At 39.3% G+C, this 21620-nt stretch overlaps 2 protein-coding genes across 3 annotated transcripts in view; one reads left to right on the top strand and one right to left on the bottom strand.

The window, feature by feature from the left end:
- Positions 1-6093, bottom strand: part of sbno2b (strawberry notch homolog 2b) — a 60689-nt gene extending 54596 nt beyond the window's left edge. For both annotated transcript variants that reach the window (XM_030727658.1, XM_030727659.1), the window contains exon 1: positions 5777-6093. The gene's annotated coding sequence lies outside the window, so the exon portion shown is untranslated. The remainder of the gene's footprint in view (positions 1-5776) is intronic.
- A 3016-nt stretch (positions 6094-9109) lies between these two features.
- On the top strand, positions 9110-20722 carry tm6sf2b (transmembrane 6 superfamily member 2b). The gene is made up of 11 exons (XM_030727087.1): positions 9110-9160; positions 9418-9523; positions 11312-11415; positions 13235-13332; positions 14720-14823; positions 15509-15591; positions 16016-16140; positions 17177-17278; positions 17913-18005; positions 19620-19739; positions 20380-20722. The coding sequence occupies exons 2-11, from the start codon at positions 9444-9446 to the stop codon at positions 20614-20616; spliced, it is 1146 nt and encodes a 381-aa protein (XP_030582947.1). The 5' UTR covers positions 9110-9160; positions 9418-9443; the 3' UTR covers positions 20617-20722.
- The last annotated feature ends 898 nt before the right edge of the window (positions 20723-21620 follow it).

Below are 21620 nucleotides of genomic sequence, written 5' to 3'. Positions count from 1 at the left end.
TTTGGAGTTTGTGATTATTTAGAGCTTTTCTGTTAGCTATTTTCACGCTTTTAGTTTCTTGTACAAGTTTTCTAACCTTCTCCTGTGTTTCCCTTAATGTAAAATCGCTGTGTGTAGGTGTGTGTCTAACCTTTGTATTAGGTACTTCCTGTTTTATTTTGGTACTCATTTGTCTCTTGTGCTTTGTATTCAGGTTTACTTCCTCCCCTGTGATTATATCTATTGTGTGCACCTGTGTCTCATTTCCTCCCAGCTGTGTCTCATTTACCTGATTAGTCCTTAGTGTGTTGTGTGGGTACAAACAGGGTTGTCTTCCCCTTGTCCCTTGTCAGCTCGTCTATTACCTATCCTTGTGTGTATGCTCCTGCCTGGATTCCATTTGTTGTTTTGTTTGGATTTTTGTATGGACTCGTTTTGGACTTTCCACCAATAAAGGTGTGTTTTTGTTTAAGATGTCTGCATTTGGGTCCTTATCCTCCAATTCCATGGCAGACAGTATGCATAAAGTTGCATGACACAGTTCTGGATGTTTGAGGTGTGTACCATAGCGCGCCTACACTTTAGCTGACAGGAGTCAACAAATGCTCTGCATGTGTACAGTGCACCTCACAGCAGCCTTTATGAATGGAAACTTCCCACCAGCAATCAGCTGATCATGCTGAACAAGCACACGAACGCATATCCCTAGAGGAGGGTTGCTGTATTGAAAGATCTGGCCATGTGCTCTGGTAGTAGCATACTTTGTAAGGTGATGTGCCCTTGGTCATTGTACAACAATTTTCTCCTTGAACCAAGCAGTGGCAAAAGGCTTTGGCACTGGACAATCCAACATCCTAGATCGCAATAATAGTTCAATTTAAATGACAATTTAAAATGGATCCTGTAGATAAAAAGGCGAATTGCAATACTGTCAGGCTTGGCATGTTTTTGACTTGGAAGGGGGACAACACAATTGACTATCCATCCATCCATTTTCTTTCGCTAATCCTTTTGCTCAAATTCACACCTATGGGCAAATTAGATTCACCATTAACCTTGCGTGGGTTTTCTCTGGGTACTCCACTTTCCTTCCACATGCAAAAGACAAACACAATCAGCTAACAAAGTGTAAAAGAGGCAGGGAAAGAGCTTGTTACCAAGGTGAGTAGTCTGCCTCAGCCTAGGCAAGACAACAAAAATGGTGCACAACAGGAGTGGTGGTTTTGCTAATACAAATGCATATCTAGAAACTTTATGGTGGATTATAGAAAATTAATCGCTGCTGTTGGCATGAACTTCAAAGTGCCTCTCTCTCTTACACATAAACACCCACGCATACACACAGAGGTTTTAAACTTCCAACAACACTGGACTTAACACCACACAGGTTACCTAAAAGGAAAGGCTCTGCAGGTAACAAGAGTATCGCTTCACCTTTGATTTCAGCTTCTCTTATCGTTCACGCACAGTGCAGTATGTTGTCAATGAATGGGATACTGAGTTGATTCAGGGATCTTTGATGGTTTGAGTCTTCAACTTTCAGGGTGCATCGCTGACACGGAATACTGGTTGCTATACTATCATTTTTAATTCCTAAAATCATTCTCTACATCAGCTCCAAAAATCCAGTATCAGCTGACCTCTAAAATTTTGCAAATAAGTTGTGGATTAAGGTTGAATTTTAATACGAACTTTATGATAAAATTAACTTGAAACTAAAATATTTACAACAAAGATGATGACCTAAACTCTATGGCTCAATTTCCCAAACACAAATGAATCCCATTCCTACACTAAAATCACTAGTGAAAAAAAACTTTTCAGTCTTGGACTAGGCTTAATCCATGTGTGGGAAACTGAGGGTATGTGTCCAAAACAATTTTCTATGTAACAGAGTGCCCAGTTAAATAGGGTCAACGCTATATATATATATATATATATAGTAATAACAACTCAGATATGCTTTCATGCATAACAACTCAGATATGCTTTCATGCATGTTTTGAAATATTAGCTGATCAGTGTTTAAGTCTTAAAATATGACCTATGCACTACATATCCCACTCCAAAACTTTTAGGTTGTATGTTAGCCTTGAAATAACTGCTCCTCTTCTTCCCTGTTTACCATGTGGAGCCGGATATGAATCTCATAACTGAAACACTGTAGTCAGTTATCCATCCATGTGGAGACAAACATTTCTCTTGCGTCTACTTCCTGGATGAGTCCCATTTTGAAATCATTGTTTGCTTTTCTTAGAAGAATTCTGACACATTTTTTCCACAGAAAACCATAAAGCAAAGCAACGAGGCATGCCAGAGTGTGGCATGGTCTCCTGCGTTTCAGTCATCTCTCACCAACCTCTTATGTGGCTTGGGAGAGATCCACATGGCCTCCAGGTCTGGAAAGGGGACAGGGGATACTCAGACAGCCTATCATAAAGGGCTGTTTCATATTACAGCGTAAGAGGTGAGCACTATTGCCACATGTTCACAACAACTGCCACTTGTGCTCTGACTCTCCTCTGACCAAGGATCTATATTTTTTAGTACATGAACTATTATCTAATGAAGGCCAGATTCCAGGAAAGCAGGAACTGAATCAAACGAATTACCTAGGGCCGATACCCCTCCTCCACTTCACATTTTTCACTCTCACTCTAATCAAACCACAGGCTATAAACGAGATTTATCACTGGCACCAATTGGAGAGGGGGGAACAAGCTAGCAAAGACAAGGGGTGAGGGAAGATGGAGGCCAAATCACAAATAGTGGGGGGAATAAGCCATGGCTGAGCAGCTGTGTGAGCTCCCCAAACCAACAGACATGGAAAAACTAATTTCCCAATTTGAGCTCAAGTCAGCCAGACAATTAAAACCATACATAATAATCTACATCAAATATTTATCTTCATTTAAGCGTAAAGTACAGTCTGTAAACTTTCACCCTGAGTCATAGCTAAGTTTTTATAAAAACTAAAACCATAAGTAATAAGTAAAAAACACCCCATCCCCTAAAAAATTACCTGACATCAGGTCCTATTTTTTGTTGTTATTTTTCCTCATTCAGTGAGCAGATGATGAGCAGCCTGAGACGTCCTGAGATAAATAGCAATATACAGTTTTTTCCACATTCACTGTAATCACATATATATTACAGATTACAGATCACAATTTAAAGGCACCAAACCTTCACATGCAGAGCTTTTGTATTTTATGATTCAAACAGCTTGTCTACATATAGAATAGAATAGAATAGAATAGAATAGAATAGAATAGAATAGAATGCCTTTATTGTCATTATACAGGATGTACAATGAGATTGGAGGGCCACTCCTGTTCAGTGCCATGTAACAGAAAATCAAACTCTCTAAAATAAAAATATTACATTAAAAATATACATTCAAATACTTTGAAACTTGCATCTAATTTCACTTGAATGACTTCAATGCTATTTTTACACTTTGCAACGGCATCCAGCCTCACTGTACCCTGTGGCAACCCTTGGGCTGCATGTTTAATACTCCTGTGTTAAACAAAACCTGAACATACATTACCATTAAAAAGAAAGAACATTTCAGAGGACATGTCTTAACACCTAAAACATATCCAACTTGCTAATCCTGCTTTGTGAAACACCCCCATGCTCTCTGTGTATTATCTGTACAATTCCTGCAGGCTCTAAACATGGTGCCAACAGATCTAGCGTGCGGTGACCCTCAGAGTCCCTGCAGGGCAGACAGCCATCAATTGTCTGGCACAGAGGGAAATTAGAAAAGGCGGAGCTTTGCGGCATAAGCACACATAGGGGTACATGCAAGTAGAGCTTACCTTAACTATTGTTGCTCATGCAACCCTGTTTTTTCATACACACTTAAAATACTGCCTGCTATGCAGCGTTACCAAATGTAGCCATTATTACATTGACGACTAACAGGTACTTTTTTGCATTAACCAACCCAACAAAACATTACTTAAATTCAAAGTCGTTTTACTGTATGTATGGGTATCTGAAGAGCATTATATTCTAATGAAGTAGTCAAGGTGTTAGGCAGGTGAAATAATACATTTAATAAAAACTAGCCTGTCTGTTGCTGTTTAAGTTTAGGAGGGTGGGAGAGATTTGGCTGCGAGAAGGATTTTACAACAAACAGCACCAAGGCCATTGACCGCATCACGGGGGTTTAGGCATTTTGACTTAAACTGAGACAGAAGCCTAGCATGTTGTTCATTTCACAGCCCCCAAATACTATCCATCAACAAAAGGAGAATGACATAATTAGAAAAATAGCCAGGCACCATGGCAACCTACTGTGTCAAGGCTTGCATAGGGCTTGACTAGCCTTTGCTGCAGGCAAGAGACACAGTGGAAACCAAATAGTGAAAATTACAGGAAAGAACTAGAGGGGACAGCTTTGTGGGAGCTATTTTCATTTCCTTCTGAGTCAAATTCAAATGCTCCAATGTGTTTGGTTTCAATCAGATTTCTTTCCCTTTATTACACATATATCTCAAATTTATGAAAGACATGACTAATGACATGTTTATTCTTAACTTTTTTGACATATGTCACAGTAACCTAGCACAGGATACTCACATACTTTAGCCACCTCTTTGACAAACACCAAATTCCTAACAGTGGTACATACACGTCATAACCATATATTACGAAAGCTGTTGCGCAGAAACGCATGTATTACATGTACAAAGTTTATTGTTACAAAGAACGCTTACAACTTTAAACCTTTTCTTTTGCCCCATTTGTTAGTCTATTTGATCCACAAATTGGGGCAACATCTCCCCAAGATCTGCGAAAACAACAGTACTTTTCAACTAACTCCACTCGCTCTGAGATTATACTAAAAGGCGATATACCCCCTCCTGTAATTCAACTAGTCAGTGAGTAGGCTTATGCGATAAAAGTAAGTAGCATTTTCAATAAGCTGAAAATCTAGTTTCCACTGATAAAAGTGGACACATTGGTTTCAAACACAGCACAAAGGAAGGCAGCCAAAGCTCTGCGTACAGTAGTACTGCCACTACTGTTAGCTTGGTGAACGACAAACGATACATCTAAAACGGAGTAACAAACAAACCACCGCTGGCTTTTTAACATTTCCAATTTGAACGCTTCGTTTTCATGACCAACAGTCGTTGGCAATTGTTGGTCAAGAAAACAACAATCGAGCAAAGTACGCCTGGTTTTACTTTACCAAAACCAAGCATACTTTGTATAGCTCATTGTGCTAGCTAGGGTAGCATAGCTTATAGCCTTTTTCCGACTTTGGGTATGTTCGTTTTGCACTAACATACCCATTTACCCCCTGTATGTTATTGGACAGAGGTTATGCTCTACTTTACTAAAACATGTTTGTCTGGCTTTGTGCTAAAATAGTTTGCGTAGCAAATGTTATATGTTTCTCTTTAAAGGATAACGGTGGCACGGAAATTTTTATTGACCCAAATTACTTGCTGGTTGGCTAATATTAAAGCGATAGCGTATAACTCCGTAACAAGCTAGCTTAGGTAGCCACCGGACTTTCTTGGGAACAGCATAGCGAAATAGTTAACAGCGCTACGTGTGTTTTGTTTGCTCCTAACTTCCACTGGTTTCACAACATTATAAGTAAATCAATAATATGCCGTCCCATATGTTTAATTCAGCCCAGGCGCTGAGGATCCGGCGTAGCCCGTCGTAAAAAACGTGCGCGCCTAGGAGAGGCTGCCCTGAACGCATCTCGTTATAAGGCAACTGCCGATGTGTCGCTCGCCTTTTCCCAATATAATCCAAGTAGACTCACCGTTAACGTGTTACTTATTCTCAGTCCAAACCCCGAGCTCACGGGCTGATTTTGATCGAAGACTCGCGTCAAAGTAACAGAAATGTGGAATTTTATCCAACTTATTCTTCGTAGTTGTTTTCTCCACTTCCTGATTGAGACGGTGCCATTTTGAACAGCGAAAAAATATTTCCGCCGCTGTCGTCACGCGCGGAGCCGCTTGTTCAGAGCGATCAAGACCCGAAAACAGAAGAGAGCAGAAATAGTTCAGCCTTTGGCCCATCCGAGCCGTGTGTCAAGTTAGAGCAAAAATACACAAAGCGGTGACAAATGAGAGTTCAGCAGTTACAGCTCAGTTATTAACCAGCAGGCCAAAGGACTAAATACTAGTACCCTAATAATAACAAGCAGCTCAGTCAAAGGTATGCCGATGTCATACTTCAAATGTAAATCCACTATCTGATAACTGTTTGATGTGAGCAAAAAAATATTTTGGAAATTAAATGTAAATCTACAATAAACCAGTACAAATAAAAACAACAGACCAGCATGAAGGTCTAAACAACATACAACTTCATAAGAGTGTGTATTACCTTATAACAATTTAGAGGCTAATTGAATCCTTAAAGTCTGCCACTTATGTGTGTGTCACATTATGTGAATGTGAAGACCTTCTCATTGGGTTAAACCAGAAAAGACTTAGCAAGAAACATATAACTTCATAAAACGGCATGAGGACAAAGCCATCTCTATGCGCAATAACATAAAGGAGATAATATTTTTTAAAAAGTAAATAAGCGTGTTATACAAATAATGAATGAAGGCATAGCATTGAAACATATTACAGAACAAATGTATGTTGCTTTGTTTTAACATGCATTTTTTATTTTAAATTCCCATCCTTATTATGCACAGGGTATATAGTTCTATGTTTATTTTCTTTGTGTTTTGGGGGTTATTGGTCCATCCATCCATTTCTTATAAAGATGAAAAATCAGGAATGCACTGAGGGATTTTCTTGAAATTTGCCACAAACTTTCACTTGGAATCTCAACATCACCTGATTAGATTTTAGCAGTCAAAGGTCAAAGCACATGTCCTCTCTAAGACAACTGGAAAAGTTCAGGCTGTCACAGGTGGTATTGCTTCGGTTCTACCCCTGCCGTCCATCACAGCATCCGGCATCGTTCTGTCATTTGGCTCTGGAGCTTTGCTTTAGGCGTAGAGTCCAGTAAACTGGGCAATGGGCAGTACAAACACTTGGTTGGCCGTTACTAGATGTAAACTCTTCCCGGAAAAAGAGAGCAAGAGAAAGGTCATCAGAAAGTTGGAGCTCTGACAACACCTTCATCCTTTCTTCCCCCAGGACATAACCATCATAAACTCTGCAATATTTAAACATTATCCATCTGTTGTTAAAACAGTCATGTAATGTCATCTAGTCTAAATGCCGGCAGTCCGGGTACTTTTATTGTTGGGTAAAATATTGTGTTTAGTTTATTTAGTCATAGTATACACATATTTTGCTTTTAACTCCTCTCTTTATTGCTTTTGTTTGTAACTATAAACCAGGTGAAGGGTGAAATTTCCTGTACAAATGTACTTGGCAAAAAGGCAGCTCTGATTCTGAAAGGTCGACGTCAGTATCACCTCACAAAATACGCTTTAGCCTTAACTCAGGAAGTCATATGCACACATTACTACAGTATCTCACGTCTTGTCTACTGTCATTGTCACAAGTTTGTGTTCTGTCAGAATCACCTTCATTAATCTAGCATAACCTTTAAATAACCTTTTTATTAAATTCAAACAAAGTTATCACATCATGAGTCTGAACAGACATGGACATAAATTGCAACCTGACTGGCTGGCAGTGGCATATCAACCATGATGTCACTTTCATTTCAGCAAATCTATCAGACTACTTCCCCATGGACAGTTATTGTATAAAAGCCTGTTTCATTTAAGATGTGAAATGGAGTACATGCTCTTCTTCCTCCTGCAGGTCACTGTTTCAATTTGGTATCAATCCGTCCATCCTGCGATATTGAACAACAGAGCTGGAAGAGATCCAATTGTTTCCAGCAAACACACATTGCCACGGCCTTCCTGGTAAAACAGCCGTCCCCTTATTCCCAACAACAGACGGTGGTGGGAAGCAATGGGTGGTGCGTATCTGTGTGTGTGTGTGCATGTCCATTTGTTTGTGTTCAAATTCAAGATGGTGTTTTTGAAAGACATTGGTGGGGCTGTGCTCTTTTCTCTCTGTCCAGTATTGTTGTGTTGTCTTGTGTTGCCAGCAAGGTGGTGGTTGCTGATATAGTATGTGAAAGCAGTTTTAGTTGCACTTTTACTCCACTCTGGCTCATCAGTGAAGCCATTTCCAGTTTAGACAGTTACTCATTCCTCCCCTGCTTCACTGTCCAGGCAGTTCTGATTCAAATACTTGTGAAGTCCCATTTTCTGCCATAATACTCTGAGCCAATACTGATTAATGCTTGCATCTTTAATAAAAATCTATCATATGTCAAAGCTCAGAATTAACTGTAGTTTCTTAGCATGTATTTGCGCAGCAACATGGCATAATCATTTTTTTTTAGCGTTTGGCTCACCCTAGTGGAATTTTTCTGCAAATACTTTGAGCTGGATTTTGACGTTTGCGACCTCAAAAGACCCCCCCAGTCCTGCCCAGCGGCTGAGCAAAAGCACATAAAGCCGGGCACACTGCACACAAGCGCCATGAGGATCTGGGTCCGTTAAGCAATTTTGATGATTAGTAGAAAAAACACTGTAGAAACATTTCCTGTTGATGTCTTCACTGTATGTCACACATTAATGGTCTGCAGCAATCCTCCTCCTGACTGAACTAAAGGAACGTTACAGCTATTTTCTCACAGTTTTTGGCAAACTTGTGACTCACTGTAAGCAAATGACTCGCTTAAATAGACCACAGGCAATGCAAAACTCATACTCAGGGTAAATTTTTTTTTTTTTTTGCAGAAGTGCTCAAATTCAGATGGACATTTTCATAATCTTACATTGCAAAGGGTTTATGAATTGAACAGAGAATGCTGATCAGATGCTGATTTTGTTTGTGTTTACATCCATTAAAAACTGTATTTCTTTTGTATTTGTGAGAATAGAGAAGGCCCATTTCACATAACAAAGCATTAGATGCCTCATGTAACAGGAATCAGTATAAGTGGAAAAACGTGGCATGGCCTAAAATGGAATGTAGGTCTATTCTCTAATACGACTTATGTAAATCTCTGACAAAACCAAATTGCCCAACTTTCCCACCAAAAGCTTCTTTTGTTACCGCTTCATTACCCCCCCCCCCAGTAAATGCTTGTCTGCCTCAGGCCAGCAGTAATTTGATTAATCCACCAAAAGGGTAGCTAGACGGTAAGAGTTGCTCCACTTCTTTTTCATCTGTTTCAATATTAGAGGTTTCATTTTAAATTATACTTCATGACACTCATTCATGTCATTTAATGTTCATGTCATTTTGCTTAATGTTACTTCAGTTTTCATCAATTTAATAATGTCCTAACGTTATTGATATTGGTTTGATCAGCTATGTGATTTGTTTTTAATGCTGGAAGTGTATACCATTCACTTGTAATTGCATTATATTTTCATCACTGCTGTGGACTCTGCAGGGTGGGGCTGAACAGCTATTGAAAAGATGGAGATTTTTGTCTTTTTATTCTCATTTTCTGCCCTTGGCATCCTCTACGTCATGAACACCATCCCTGAGCTTCAAGAGTAAGTAATAATATTTACTAATTTCTTATCAATTTATTATATAAAGTCTATTCTAAATGTCCAAAATTTTAAATAATATAAAATCTTTGTAATAGGTTTTATACAGCAGTATTCACTCACAACATATGCACTTCTTAGCTATAAGAAAACATGTGAATATAGATCCTTACAGTATCCTGCACTGTAAACCCCACAAAGTTGAAACTAGTTTGTTTTAGACATTAAAGTAATGTAAAATAAAGGCTTAAGTACAAATTAAAATCTTGTGCTGTATCAAATGTGACGTATAACTATTAAACTCATTAAGTTTATTACAATGAATGCGAAGTTGATTTAATTTAAGTGCATTGCATTTTGAATTGTTTTTTTTCTACTTTACTGCCACTAGAGGACTCTCTAAGATTAAAGCTGCAACTGCATTAGCATTGGGGACTTTATTATACAGTATGTATAACAAGCTCAGAAATCCTTCATCGTGTTCAACACCATTAGTTCCATGAGATCAGTTTCAAGACTGCACCTGTTAGCCGTGAAAACTCTTTAAAGCTGAAATTTCTTGAAGGGGCAGGAGAAATTAAAAAAAAGGGAGTGAAAAGAAGGCAATGTAAACAGAGTTTGTGGGGATACTGATGTGACCGATATGATGTTGGGGGGTAATTGCTTTTCTAAGCTCTAAGGGATCTCATTCTTATTCAAGGCTTATCTGTTTTTCCTGTTTATTAGAATATTGTCTTTATAAGAGTGTCGACAGCTGATGGGTAAATATTACGAGGCTTACGAGGTTAATAAACAAAGCTAGTGGTAAAATGCATGTTTTAGTCCTCCCTCCCCCACAAGGTATTTCTTCACTCTTCCGCCAGAATGCTTTACTCTTCCTATGTGAATATCTCTGTACACAGAACTTTATTTATTTATTTGCCCACGTGGACATTGACAGTCAATACAGACTGCGCAGAAGAGTTTGATAAATTGCTCTTGACATACAATATGCCTTGTGCTCTTCCACTCCACAAACAAACAGTATTGTGCGCATAAATCTTCCTGTACTGTTGAATTGGAGCGGTAGCAAGGGAGCTTGCCTTTGCTCTCATAGCATTTGTTTTCCTTCTGTGAGCACACATTGTGAGTTTTGCGAGGATACAATGTTGTTTACTAGGAGATACCTTGAGCACATTAATCTTTTCCAGTGTGAGGCAGAGGTACCTTTGACCAGGAAACATGGAGGGTAATGCTGAACTAACATGGCCTTAGCTTGCTGCATCCCACACCTTCGTCTATGATTGATTAATGTTTGTAAAGATGCGCTTTTAGTCACTACACCAGGAGGGGAACTATTGTACTATTGTAGATAAATGCTGATTGTGGAGAAGTGTGTCTATATATATATATATATATATAATTTAATGTACACACACACACTCGGGTATTAACTATGAAGCTTCTACTTCTACTTTACACATGAATAAATCCAGTGTGACATTCTCATCTCATCTCACACACAAATTAGCACACCAGTCTACACCAGCAGTGCTTTTGCTCTTTCTGCATTTTTTCTCTTCATGTGCTAACTATGGGTGTTGGTTGATCATCATTCACTCTGACTTTTCATTCTTCATCCTTCACTAATTTAGGACTGCAGAGAAGACTGGCAGAACTTCCACAGGAGAACTGGGTTATGGAAACAGAAAATCAGAGAGAGATTGTTATCTAAAAGTATCAACAGTGAGATTTATCGGTAATGTCTTGTTATTTTCTTAGATAACAGTGAAATTTTTTCTGTTTCCACAGGCCTCATGTGATCCTGGAGATTGGTGTTGCTGTGTTGGTGATTGTGTTTCTGTTCTACTTCCTCATCACTCGTGGCAACCCACCTAAAGACCTCTTATTCTTTGGTAATCAACGCAAATATGTGCATTTCCCAATTTGCTTGCATTGCATTTCCAAATACACTATGAAAGGTTAATGACTGGTATGCATTGTTCCAACTCCCACAAAAAGGATTTCCAGAACTTTCAGCCTCCGCTCACTGTGTCAGAGTGAAAACATGAATTGTATTCGATGTGATTTTGCCTGATATGTAGAGAGCAGCTTAGGCTGATTAGGCTCAGAGCAAAGGTTTACCAGGCTTTTCCAAAAGCATGACTGGCCAAACCCTTCTTGCAGACCGACAATCCTCACAGCTCTTGTACTTATTTAACCTTTCAGTTATTCTTTTGAAACTGAGTTTTTGATTGCTCTTGAAGAAAAAAAAAGCTCACAGCTATTTTGTAACAGTAGACATGGTCAGTGCTCCTGTATGGTACAATTTGAATTGCCCTACTGACTCAGTCTTAATAAATTGAAGACTTTTGTATTCACTTTGGTGGCACAACAATAGCAGCTTCTACATTTTTCATGCATGTTTACAGTAAATAAGCTTTACTAAAATGATTTGTGCTATAATGTGAATTAGTGTGGCTGGTCAAACTATGCTCCCTCCCTAGCCAAGGGTTTCCCCTCAAACAGATCCCTGCAGCTGATGCTAGGGGCCAGAGGGCAGAAATAAAAAAAAAAAAACTGGTAGTGGGTGCTCAAGGCAGTGCTGGTGTTATGTGTGTGGGGTTGTTAGTAGTATTAGCTAGTACTATTGCTGTTATGTGATTAGCACTATTGCTCTTATGCAATAGTACTAACCACTGCATTTTCAGCAGTGCATAATTGCAATTAGCAATACAATCAACAACATAGTACACATGAATAGCAGTTTGCCATGGCTAGAAGCTGGCTGTTATATTGTATAATAATGGCTGTGCTGCGCTGTAGAATAGCAATCACTTATTCTGTCATGATAACTCTACCAGATGGTCTACCAAAAGTCACACTGCTGCTCAGCAGCATTCACAATCACATCATTTCCAAGCCAATTAGATCACACCTAAGATAAAGTCTGGACATCTGGAAAGGGAGTTGCTAGTCAGTTGCTTTGTAATGAAACATACTGTATGCAAATGATACTGAAGGGCACATTGCTTCTGTTATTTTAGTGCTGGAATGTGGGTCTAAAGTAACACTTCAGGCTTTATAATTTCTCAAAAAAGAGCTCAGATAGAGTGAAAACTCCAATATTAATAATAGCACATAACAATGGCATTACCAGTGTCATCAGGACCTTTCAGTTTACATTAATAGTAAGACCTCCATGCCAAAAAATGTGCATGTGTGGCTCCACACTTAAATTTTGTCTGCTAGATATGACCTTTCAGTTCTCCTGGGCTCTTAACCCAAGGACAGAAGAAGGCTGTTCACCTTGGAGTCAGTTTAACTATGCCTCCAGTCTACCTCAATGCTCAAGACTTAATTTTCTCCCCAAGCTGTTCCATTAATCAGTCAACTGTCATCTGAATGAAAATCTGTTACGCAAAAAACAATGAAAAAGGCTGAGAAAATGTAGAAAGTCCTGATGTAATTTTCTAATATACTGTACTTAAAAAAAGGTCTCAAATATGTCAGGATATATCAAATGGTAACTTTTAAAATTACAGTGGCTTCAAAGCTAACAAAGCTGCTTAACATACCAAGTTTTTCTAGGTTCTAAAGATACTGTACACTACTCACTATCCCCTACACACGCACATACACACAAGCACATATCTGAAATAAAATGACTTTTAGTATGAAGATGGCAGACTGATCTTTTAAATATCCAGTAAGTATTTTTTTTCTTTCTTACAGTTTTTGCTGAATTTTCTTTTACGTGTATCATTGACCTGATAAGTGCACTGGAATATGATGGCATTATTTCTGGCTTCATGGAGTTTTACCAAAAGACGGTAGGTTTCATTATATTCACATTATAATTGTAAAAAAAAAAAAAAAAAAAAAAAAAAAAATATATATATATATATATATATATATATATATATATATATATATATATAGGACATATATAGGACATATATAGGACAATAACCATGTTAAGCAAATGTAAAACTGTATGGATATCCATACTGATATGGACTGGGAATGAAAGAATGCCACATCATTTGATCGAAATGAAAATGATCAACCTACAGGGGGCTGAATTCAAAGACATCCCAAAAATTTAAAGTGAAAAAATGATGCGGTAGGCTAGTCCATTTTGCCAAAATTTCATTGCAGCAACAAAATGGTACTCAATAGTTTTTATGGCCCCCACATGCTTGAATGCATGCCTGACAATGTTGGTCACCAGGAGGAACCCAGGACCCACTTTGCCAGTGTAGGATCTGACAATGGGTCCCAGGATTTCATCCCGATACCTAGTGGCAGATAGGGTGCCCTTGTCCAGCCTGTAGAGGTCTGTGCATCCCTACGTGGATATGCCTCCCTAGACCAGCCCTGACCCACCACCAAACCGGTCATGCTGAACAGTGTTACAGGCAGCATAACGTTCTCCACGGGTTGTTTCATGTGTGAACTGGTTCTCATCTGCGAAAAGCACAGGGCACCAGTGGTGGACCTGCCAATTCTGGTATTATATGGCAAATGCCAGTCAGGCTCCATGGTGCTGGGCAGTGAGCACATAACAGAGGATGTTGGGGCCTCAGGCCACCCTCATTAAGTCTGTTTCTGATCGTTTGGTCAGAGACATTCATGCCAGTGGCCTGCTGTAGGTCATTTTGTAGGGCTCTGGCAGTGCTCATCCCGTCCTTCCTTGCATAAAGGAGCAGGTACTGGTCCTGCTGATGGGTTAAGGACCTTCTATGGCCCTGTTCAGCTCTCCTAGAATAACTGCCTGCCTCCTGGAATCTCCTCCATGCTCCTGAGACTGTGCTGGGAGACATAGCAAACCTTTTGGCAATGGCACATATTGATGTGCTGTCCTGGGCGAGTTGGACTATCTGTGTAACCTCTGTAGGGTCCAGGCCTCATGCTACCAGTAGTGACACTGAACCTAATGAAATGCAAAACTAGTGAAAAAAACTGTTAAAAAAGATGATGAGGGAAAAATGTCAGTGACCTCCACATTCCTGTTTTGTCTCATTGTTGTCCCTCTAGTGCACTGGTTGTTAATTTTATTAATACCAAAGCAGCTGAAACTGATTAACAACCCCCTCTGTTACTTAACTGATCAAATTAATATCCCAGATGTTTAACTGACTTGATGCTATACTCTGATTAAAAAAATGCTTAATTTTTTTTTGTGCAGTGTGTTTATGTACAAATTCTGTGTTTCAGGGAGAGCCCTACCTGGGGACATCATATGGCATCATGATGTGTTACTGGGATGGAATAGCACACTTTATCATGTACCTGATGATGATCAGCAGAATAACAGACAGGTGGGTGATGCTGAAGTCACATCATGCTCATTTATCTTGCTCTACATCACATAATGCCGGCATCAAATGACAATACAGAGATCCAGAGGGCAGTGCTCTTTCAAAGTGAGCTAACAGCCATGCAGGATTGTATGAAAGCTGTCTGTATAGTATGTATATACAGTCTGAAAGCTGCAGGAATACTGTTCAGTACAAAGATGAACTTTTCTTTTATAGCTCATGTCAGGCTTCAGACCTATTATTTTCTTGTATTTGAGCTTTTTTCTAAAGAAATAGTAGCTGAGCCAATGATGTATTTCATCTCAGAAATTCATGGCGTGGACTTATCACATAAATCCCAGACAATGGCTCGAGAAAAAACAGTTTTTACAAAAGAAAGCCTCCTCTTCAGTGAGTTAGTCATAAAATGCAGCCAGTGAGTTCACGAGTTCAGAGGGAGCACTGCCTTGGGGTTGGTGCTATCATGGATATTAAATCCTCTTTTAAACAATATCAGCTTTTTTTTCATTGTAAAAATTGAGCTGGGCTTTGTATTATCTGTAGGATGGATGGAAGAAGTTCTCAAGTATCATTTATTTTAACTTACCCAGCCTTGAAATTTAGCATATAACTTTCTACCTCAATTGATCTCTTTATAGTCTTTTTCTCTTGTATTGTTTTTTTTTTTTTTTTGTTTCTCTCCCAGGAAAGCCTACCGCACACTGGGCCTGTTCTGGGCTGGCTCTTTGTGTGCCAACATGAGTGTGTTTATTGTCGGGATAGTGGCAGGTGAGCCGCATCTTCAATCCACTTTATGTCTGTCCCGTGATGACAAGCTTTAATCAAGCGAACATCTGCCCTGCCTTGTACCATCAGTGTCACAGTTCAGCCTGCCAACTAAACACACATGCCCCGTGCCTCGCCTGCCGTCACGACCTCACAGAACAAAGCAGCAAACAGACTTAAAGCATCTGTTGTTGGCATTTCAAACTGCATACATAAGCGTCAGACGACCAAACTCGTCTGCAGGCATCGGGATTTTCTCTCTGTTATGCTATCATTGATACAGTGTGCATCTCTCGGTTGCCTCAAGTGTCACCTTGAGGTTTTAATAGGAAGTTTAATTACTCATTTACATTAAAATGTTTACAGGCAGTGTTTGTATGGTTAAGTACGTGTTTAAAAAAAAAGTCTTTCTTTCTCTTTGTGGCAGGTAAATATGGGTCAGAGATCCATCCAGCCTTCTGGCTCAATTTTCTCTTTCTTTTGATGCCTGTGTTGGGAGCAATCACACTATTCACTCGGCCCAAGGATAGACCACTCATTGGTGGATACAATGTAAGTCTAAGACACGAAGTATTACAGACTGATATGAATGTGGGGAGGCTTAGAAATGCAGTTTTCTGCATACTTTATATTCAATTCCAGCTGAATATTATCCAAACAAAGAAAGATGAGTGCAATAGTTGTAATTAATGGCGTGTTCACCTGAATCTGTTTGCAAACAGAGTTAGAGTGGTTTAAATCTAAGTATTAAATGTCAGCTACTTGCATTTTCTATCACATTATCTAGTATTTGTCCCAAGTCAGTCTTCAAGGGTCTCAATTCCAGCTCCATATTTTCGTTCTGGGACTCTAATAGAATTGCTTGGCATGACTCACTGTTAAAATAATGCCTCTTATTATGGGCCTCAGTGCAGCCCTTCTCTGAAATGAGCCATTTTAACTCATCGCCTTTTAAGGTCACCGTTCCTTTAAGCCATCTTCTTAGATGCTGGCCCTTGTGGACAGATGGTGGCGTGGGTCATGCTTTGCTCACAGTCAGAGCGGTGTCCCTGAGATGACCTTATTAAGGATACCCTGTCTGACTGACATCATACATACCCAAGAGCAAATAAAAGAAAATAGATGAAACTCATCATTTAGAGGCCTGATTCTTGATTTTTCGACTGCACACGTATGCTCTTAGCCTTGGGGAAGTTGCATTTTAGCCATAAGATTAAGATTAAGATTAAGATAGATTAAGATAGTGTTTATTTGTCACATGCACAGTTATACACAGTACAATGCACAGTGAAATGTATTTTGTACCTGCAACCATATATACACACACATATAAATAAGAAGAATAAAAATAATAAAGTAATTACCTGCGCATAACCTGCGCGGTCTTCATTCAAGTTCAAGTCAGCCTGATCTTAGACATGTTTTTCATTTAAAGCACACGTAATCAATATTTTTTAATTGATAGTGGCCAACATGACTACTTTTGCAGTCACTCTGGCCAAATGTCAAACAGGTGAATATAGATTTAAGGACTATTAAACCTGGAGAAGCCCTCTTCACACATTAACAAATTGTTGATGTGCCACAGGCTCAGCATGCTCAGAGCCTGAAGCTGATCTGGCGTCCTTTGGACATGATCCTGGTGGTGCTCCTGTTAGCTGCCATGGCCTTCACCATCCTGAGAGGCTTGGTGAGTACGACACATTTAAAATCATGGACAGAGTTAAACATAGGGCTATACATAGCTTATGAAATACTTGTCAGATCTCGTCCACTCATATCTACTCTTTTTTTCAAGTAACTTTATTTGTGCCAAAAGGTAAATTTGTTTTGCAGTGTGGAGAGTCAGGATCCAGTGTAACTCCTTTCTTTATTGAGCTTTTCTCTGATTGAAATAAAAGAATTATAATCCTAATGGCTGGCAATACAGCAACACTCAAATTGATGATATGGAAAACCTGTCTACATACTTACCTGTGTAAATGCACTTTATATATTTTCTCTTGCCCACTTATCAGTTGAAGCTGATATTTTTAAAAAAATATTGAATGGTGCTTTCATTTGAATTATGGATGGTATTCCCTCCTTCCCTAACATAAAGGATGGTCCAGTTTATCCTGCCCTAAAAGCTGTAAGAAAAAGGGTAGACAAGAGAGAGCGAGTTAGAGAGAGAGCAGGCACAAAACTCCTGAACTTCTCAGGATACGGTGAATAAACATGTTTTCCAAAATGTCAAACAAGTCCTTTAACTATGTTCGGTGTTTTATTCAGTTTAGTCACATAACATTGTAAGGTATTTCTATCATTTTGTCTGCTCTCTGTAGGTGGCTCTGGACTCCCCACTTGAAGCCTGTACCATGTACCTGAAGCAGTATGAACCTTACCTGAAGGATCCTGTGGGCTACCCCAGAGTGATGGTGGGTGTTTTTTTTTTTTTTCCTCTCCACACTCAGCCTTTGTGCTTGCTGCTGCTGTAACACCTGAAAGCTCTTCTCCAGCCTATTTTAAATAACAAGCCACATAATGGACCTCTGCTTTTATGGATATCACTATGAGCGTGCTGGAAGCTTGCCCTTATCTGCTCCACTCTTTCAACTCACAGCTGATTACAGAGCCCTTTTTCATCATTACAGCAATAACGAGCGTGGGTTAAGAGGCCAACGCATCTTTGTGTTTCTCTTTCATTTGCCCAAGATGGATAACAGATTATTACTGTGACTGGCAGTGGTCTGCTTCCCTTTTATTTTCTTCTACTGACCCTGTGCGGCTGTGGGTTTTGTTGTGTTTTGTTTGGCATACACGACTTTGTCAATAGGTTATCCAAAGACCTTGTCTGGACTGCAGTCCAGGCACAATTGAGAGTCAGTGATCAGACAGATGAACCGCATGCTGAGCGCTTGATAAGGTAATCCCTCGCCCAAAGCCCCCCATCAGCATCTCACTGGGTGGGAGGAAGTGTGTGCAGCATGTGGAAGTATGTCTTGGTTAGCAACGCTTGCAAATCTGTGTTTGGCTGCGTGCAAAGAAATAAAATGAAGTTTGGTTTACTGTGCAATGCTACTCAGTTTCTGAACTGACTGACCTCTTTATTCATTGATGATGATTAATGATATGCGACAGATTACTGTGGCAGCAGTAAAAAGGCATTTCGACAAAAGACTGAAGGGCATATGTGATGGGCTTTCAGGCCCTGAGCTGAACTCATTAGAATTCATGTGGACCTAAGACCGAGAATGAAAAGAAACTGTTCACTGGTATAATTTGAGGCTTTTGTAAAGTGGGAAACGGACTTTCATGCACCAAATATTTTAAGCTGAAGGTCAAGAGTGTCTCTGTAACGACCCTTGTGTGGAAGTAGCAATTTGTGCTGAGGGTGCAAATTTGTGTTGGGGAACATACGTAGCTGGGAAACAGCAAAACTCTGCAGTGCTGCACTCAATGATTTCGAAACACTTAGACTTTTAGTACTTTTCATTTGTGACTTCTCTTTCTTAATTATTTCATGAATTGTAGTCGTAGCAGTTCAATTGCAGAATAAAAGGTTAAATTAACCACAAAGATATAACCATCCACAAGGGACAAAGGTGAGTAGTTTAACTGTGATACCTGCCAATACTGATTCTCTTACATTTTATTTCTAGCTGCACTACTTTTCTGCAGCACATTAAAGGGCTCTCTGTGGTTGCATTTTGAGGTTTAAGCAGCTCTCTCTGGTAATCATTGTGAATAGGTGATGTGCAATGGAGGCCAATGTGTGATGTACTGTTTTAATTGACTACTGGAGTGTTGGTCAGAGCTTAAAAACAATATTGAGTGACAGTGATGGAGGGATATTTCAGTTCTGTCAGGCACTTCCCACCATTTCCAGAGGAATACTCACTGGAACACACATTATATTATAGAGAGACTACTTACCTACTGTGAGGAAAAAAATTAATTTTTAGTTTTATGAGTTATGTTATGGAATAATCTTAATATTATGAGACTAATTGTGACATTTTTTTCCTCTCTCGCTCTTTTTTTTTTTCTAGATGCTGCACCTGTTCTTTTATGCACTACCCCTGCTGGGTGCTTTTGTTTATGGTCTCCTCAAGCCTGGGTGCACATGGATGCCAGACTGGACGATCTTTCTTGCTGGAGCTATGATCCAGGTAATACCACCAGAAGACACACAGTAAATGAGGAAACTTGATCTGATTACATAGTTTAAGATACAGGTCTCACTGACAGTTTTCTGCACTGCAATAATTGCTGCCTCTGACCTATTAAATTTTCCCATCTGCTGTTTACGGTAAATAAGAAGAGGTCTAACACACGTCACCACAATTAACTCTTTCCATTGAGCTTTCATCCTGCTAAAAATGACCTGGACTGCATTTATCCTTTGAAGCATATTCTCTGTAATAAACAAGCCGGTGGTGCCCTCTCTAAATATTGATCTGACATAGAGACTGGAACCATGAGAAGGGGAACTACTTGATTAAAGCCTCTTTGCACACTCTCTGTCTTCTAAACCAGCTCCCAGTTAGACACAAAACTGAAAAGAAAAAAAAAAAAGACATAAAGCTGACATTTTCAGATGCTGATTAGCTTTTCTGTTAGGAGCTTTATCTTGTATACAGTGGAAAAATAATTTATAGTTTGTGGGAAGAAATATTGAGGCATCAAATGATCTGCCATTAGTGTGAACAGAGACTATAAAAGACTATTAAAAGCTGATATATAAAGTGATGTAGTTCTACAGTATATGGAAACACTTTGACCTCTATCTTGCTCTGTTTCTTCTTTCAGTGCCAGTGGTCCCACATCGGGGGATTCCTCCACCCTCGCACCACAGCTCCATATCGCATCCCAAATGAAGCTTTCTGGTTGGTGCTGGCAGTTAACTTGCTCTATGCAGCCACTCCCATCCTGGTGGTCCTGCGGGTCCAGAGCAACCCATATTTCTTCCTGAAAATTGCTCCCTTCCCTGGGCAAACAGGTTTACCAATCAGCGAAGAGAAAGACACCAAGTATAAACTTAAATGATAATCTTTAATCTTCTCTGACCTTTGGAGGTAATGATTTATGAAGAACTGTTTTGTTTCAAAAACCATGTTCCAAAAGGCTAAAATACAATGTTATGTTGCTGAAATTCTTTGGATTTATTAGTCATTTGTTTGCTTCCAACACCTTTTCTTGTATGCTATGCATAAACAGGAAAACAGCTGACTTGTCAGTGATGCTGTGGTGCATAGCATTGTCTATACATAACCATGGCAGCAGAAAGGCTCTAGAAACAATAGGAGTACTTAAACGTTTTTGGTTTATAGTAAAATATTTCATTAAGTATTCTGTATAATTTAGTTCAGACATGTACATTCCAGCACAGATGATGATGACTTGGTGATTTCCTGACTATTCTTCTCATATTGATAAACATGGAATACAGTGAAATAGAGTAGAGTGGAGGGTAGAGTAAAACATATTCATGGCGCAATATTGACATTTGGATACATTGAAGGGTATCAGATGAACCATCAGCTGATATGAACTCTCATTGAGATCAGCTATTATCAGCGGATGGGCTGGAACTGTGGGCTGAGCTTAACTGTGGCCTGCCTAAACTAAAGCTATGTTCAGTTTAACGAATGACACAAAATTAGGCACAGCCCACAGCCTCCAAAGGATGAAAATAACTGGTTATGACAACTGTTAGACTTCTTCTCTTAGGCCTACATTTTGGTGCACAACCTTAAGTCCCAACTTGAAGCCCAAAGCTACGGCCAAACAGGCTATCCAAAAATGTATAGGCTCCACATTGTCAACGTAGTGTGTGTACTACAGTTACATTAGCTGAACTTTTATGGGATGCTGATTGATAGGATGAGCAGGCTGCATTTTTCTGTGAAATACTGCAATTTATAAACTAGAAAAAACACAACATTAACTTTAACAATAAGCAGTGCTAATAATTAGCTTTTGTAGAAAACTATTATGGTTTATATTGTACGCAAAGCTCATCTGACAGTTTCAGTGTTCACTCAGAACAG

This window comes from Archocentrus centrarchus, chromosome 4 (assembly GCF_007364275.1).
Source record: "Archocentrus centrarchus isolate MPI-CPG fArcCen1 chromosome 4, fArcCen1, whole genome shotgun sequence".
Taxonomy (NCBI): Eukaryota; Metazoa; Chordata; class Actinopteri; order Cichliformes; family Cichlidae; genus Archocentrus; species Archocentrus centrarchus.
The sequence above is the reverse complement of the archived record's forward strand: the minus strand, read 5'-3'. Positions and strand labels throughout refer to the sequence as shown.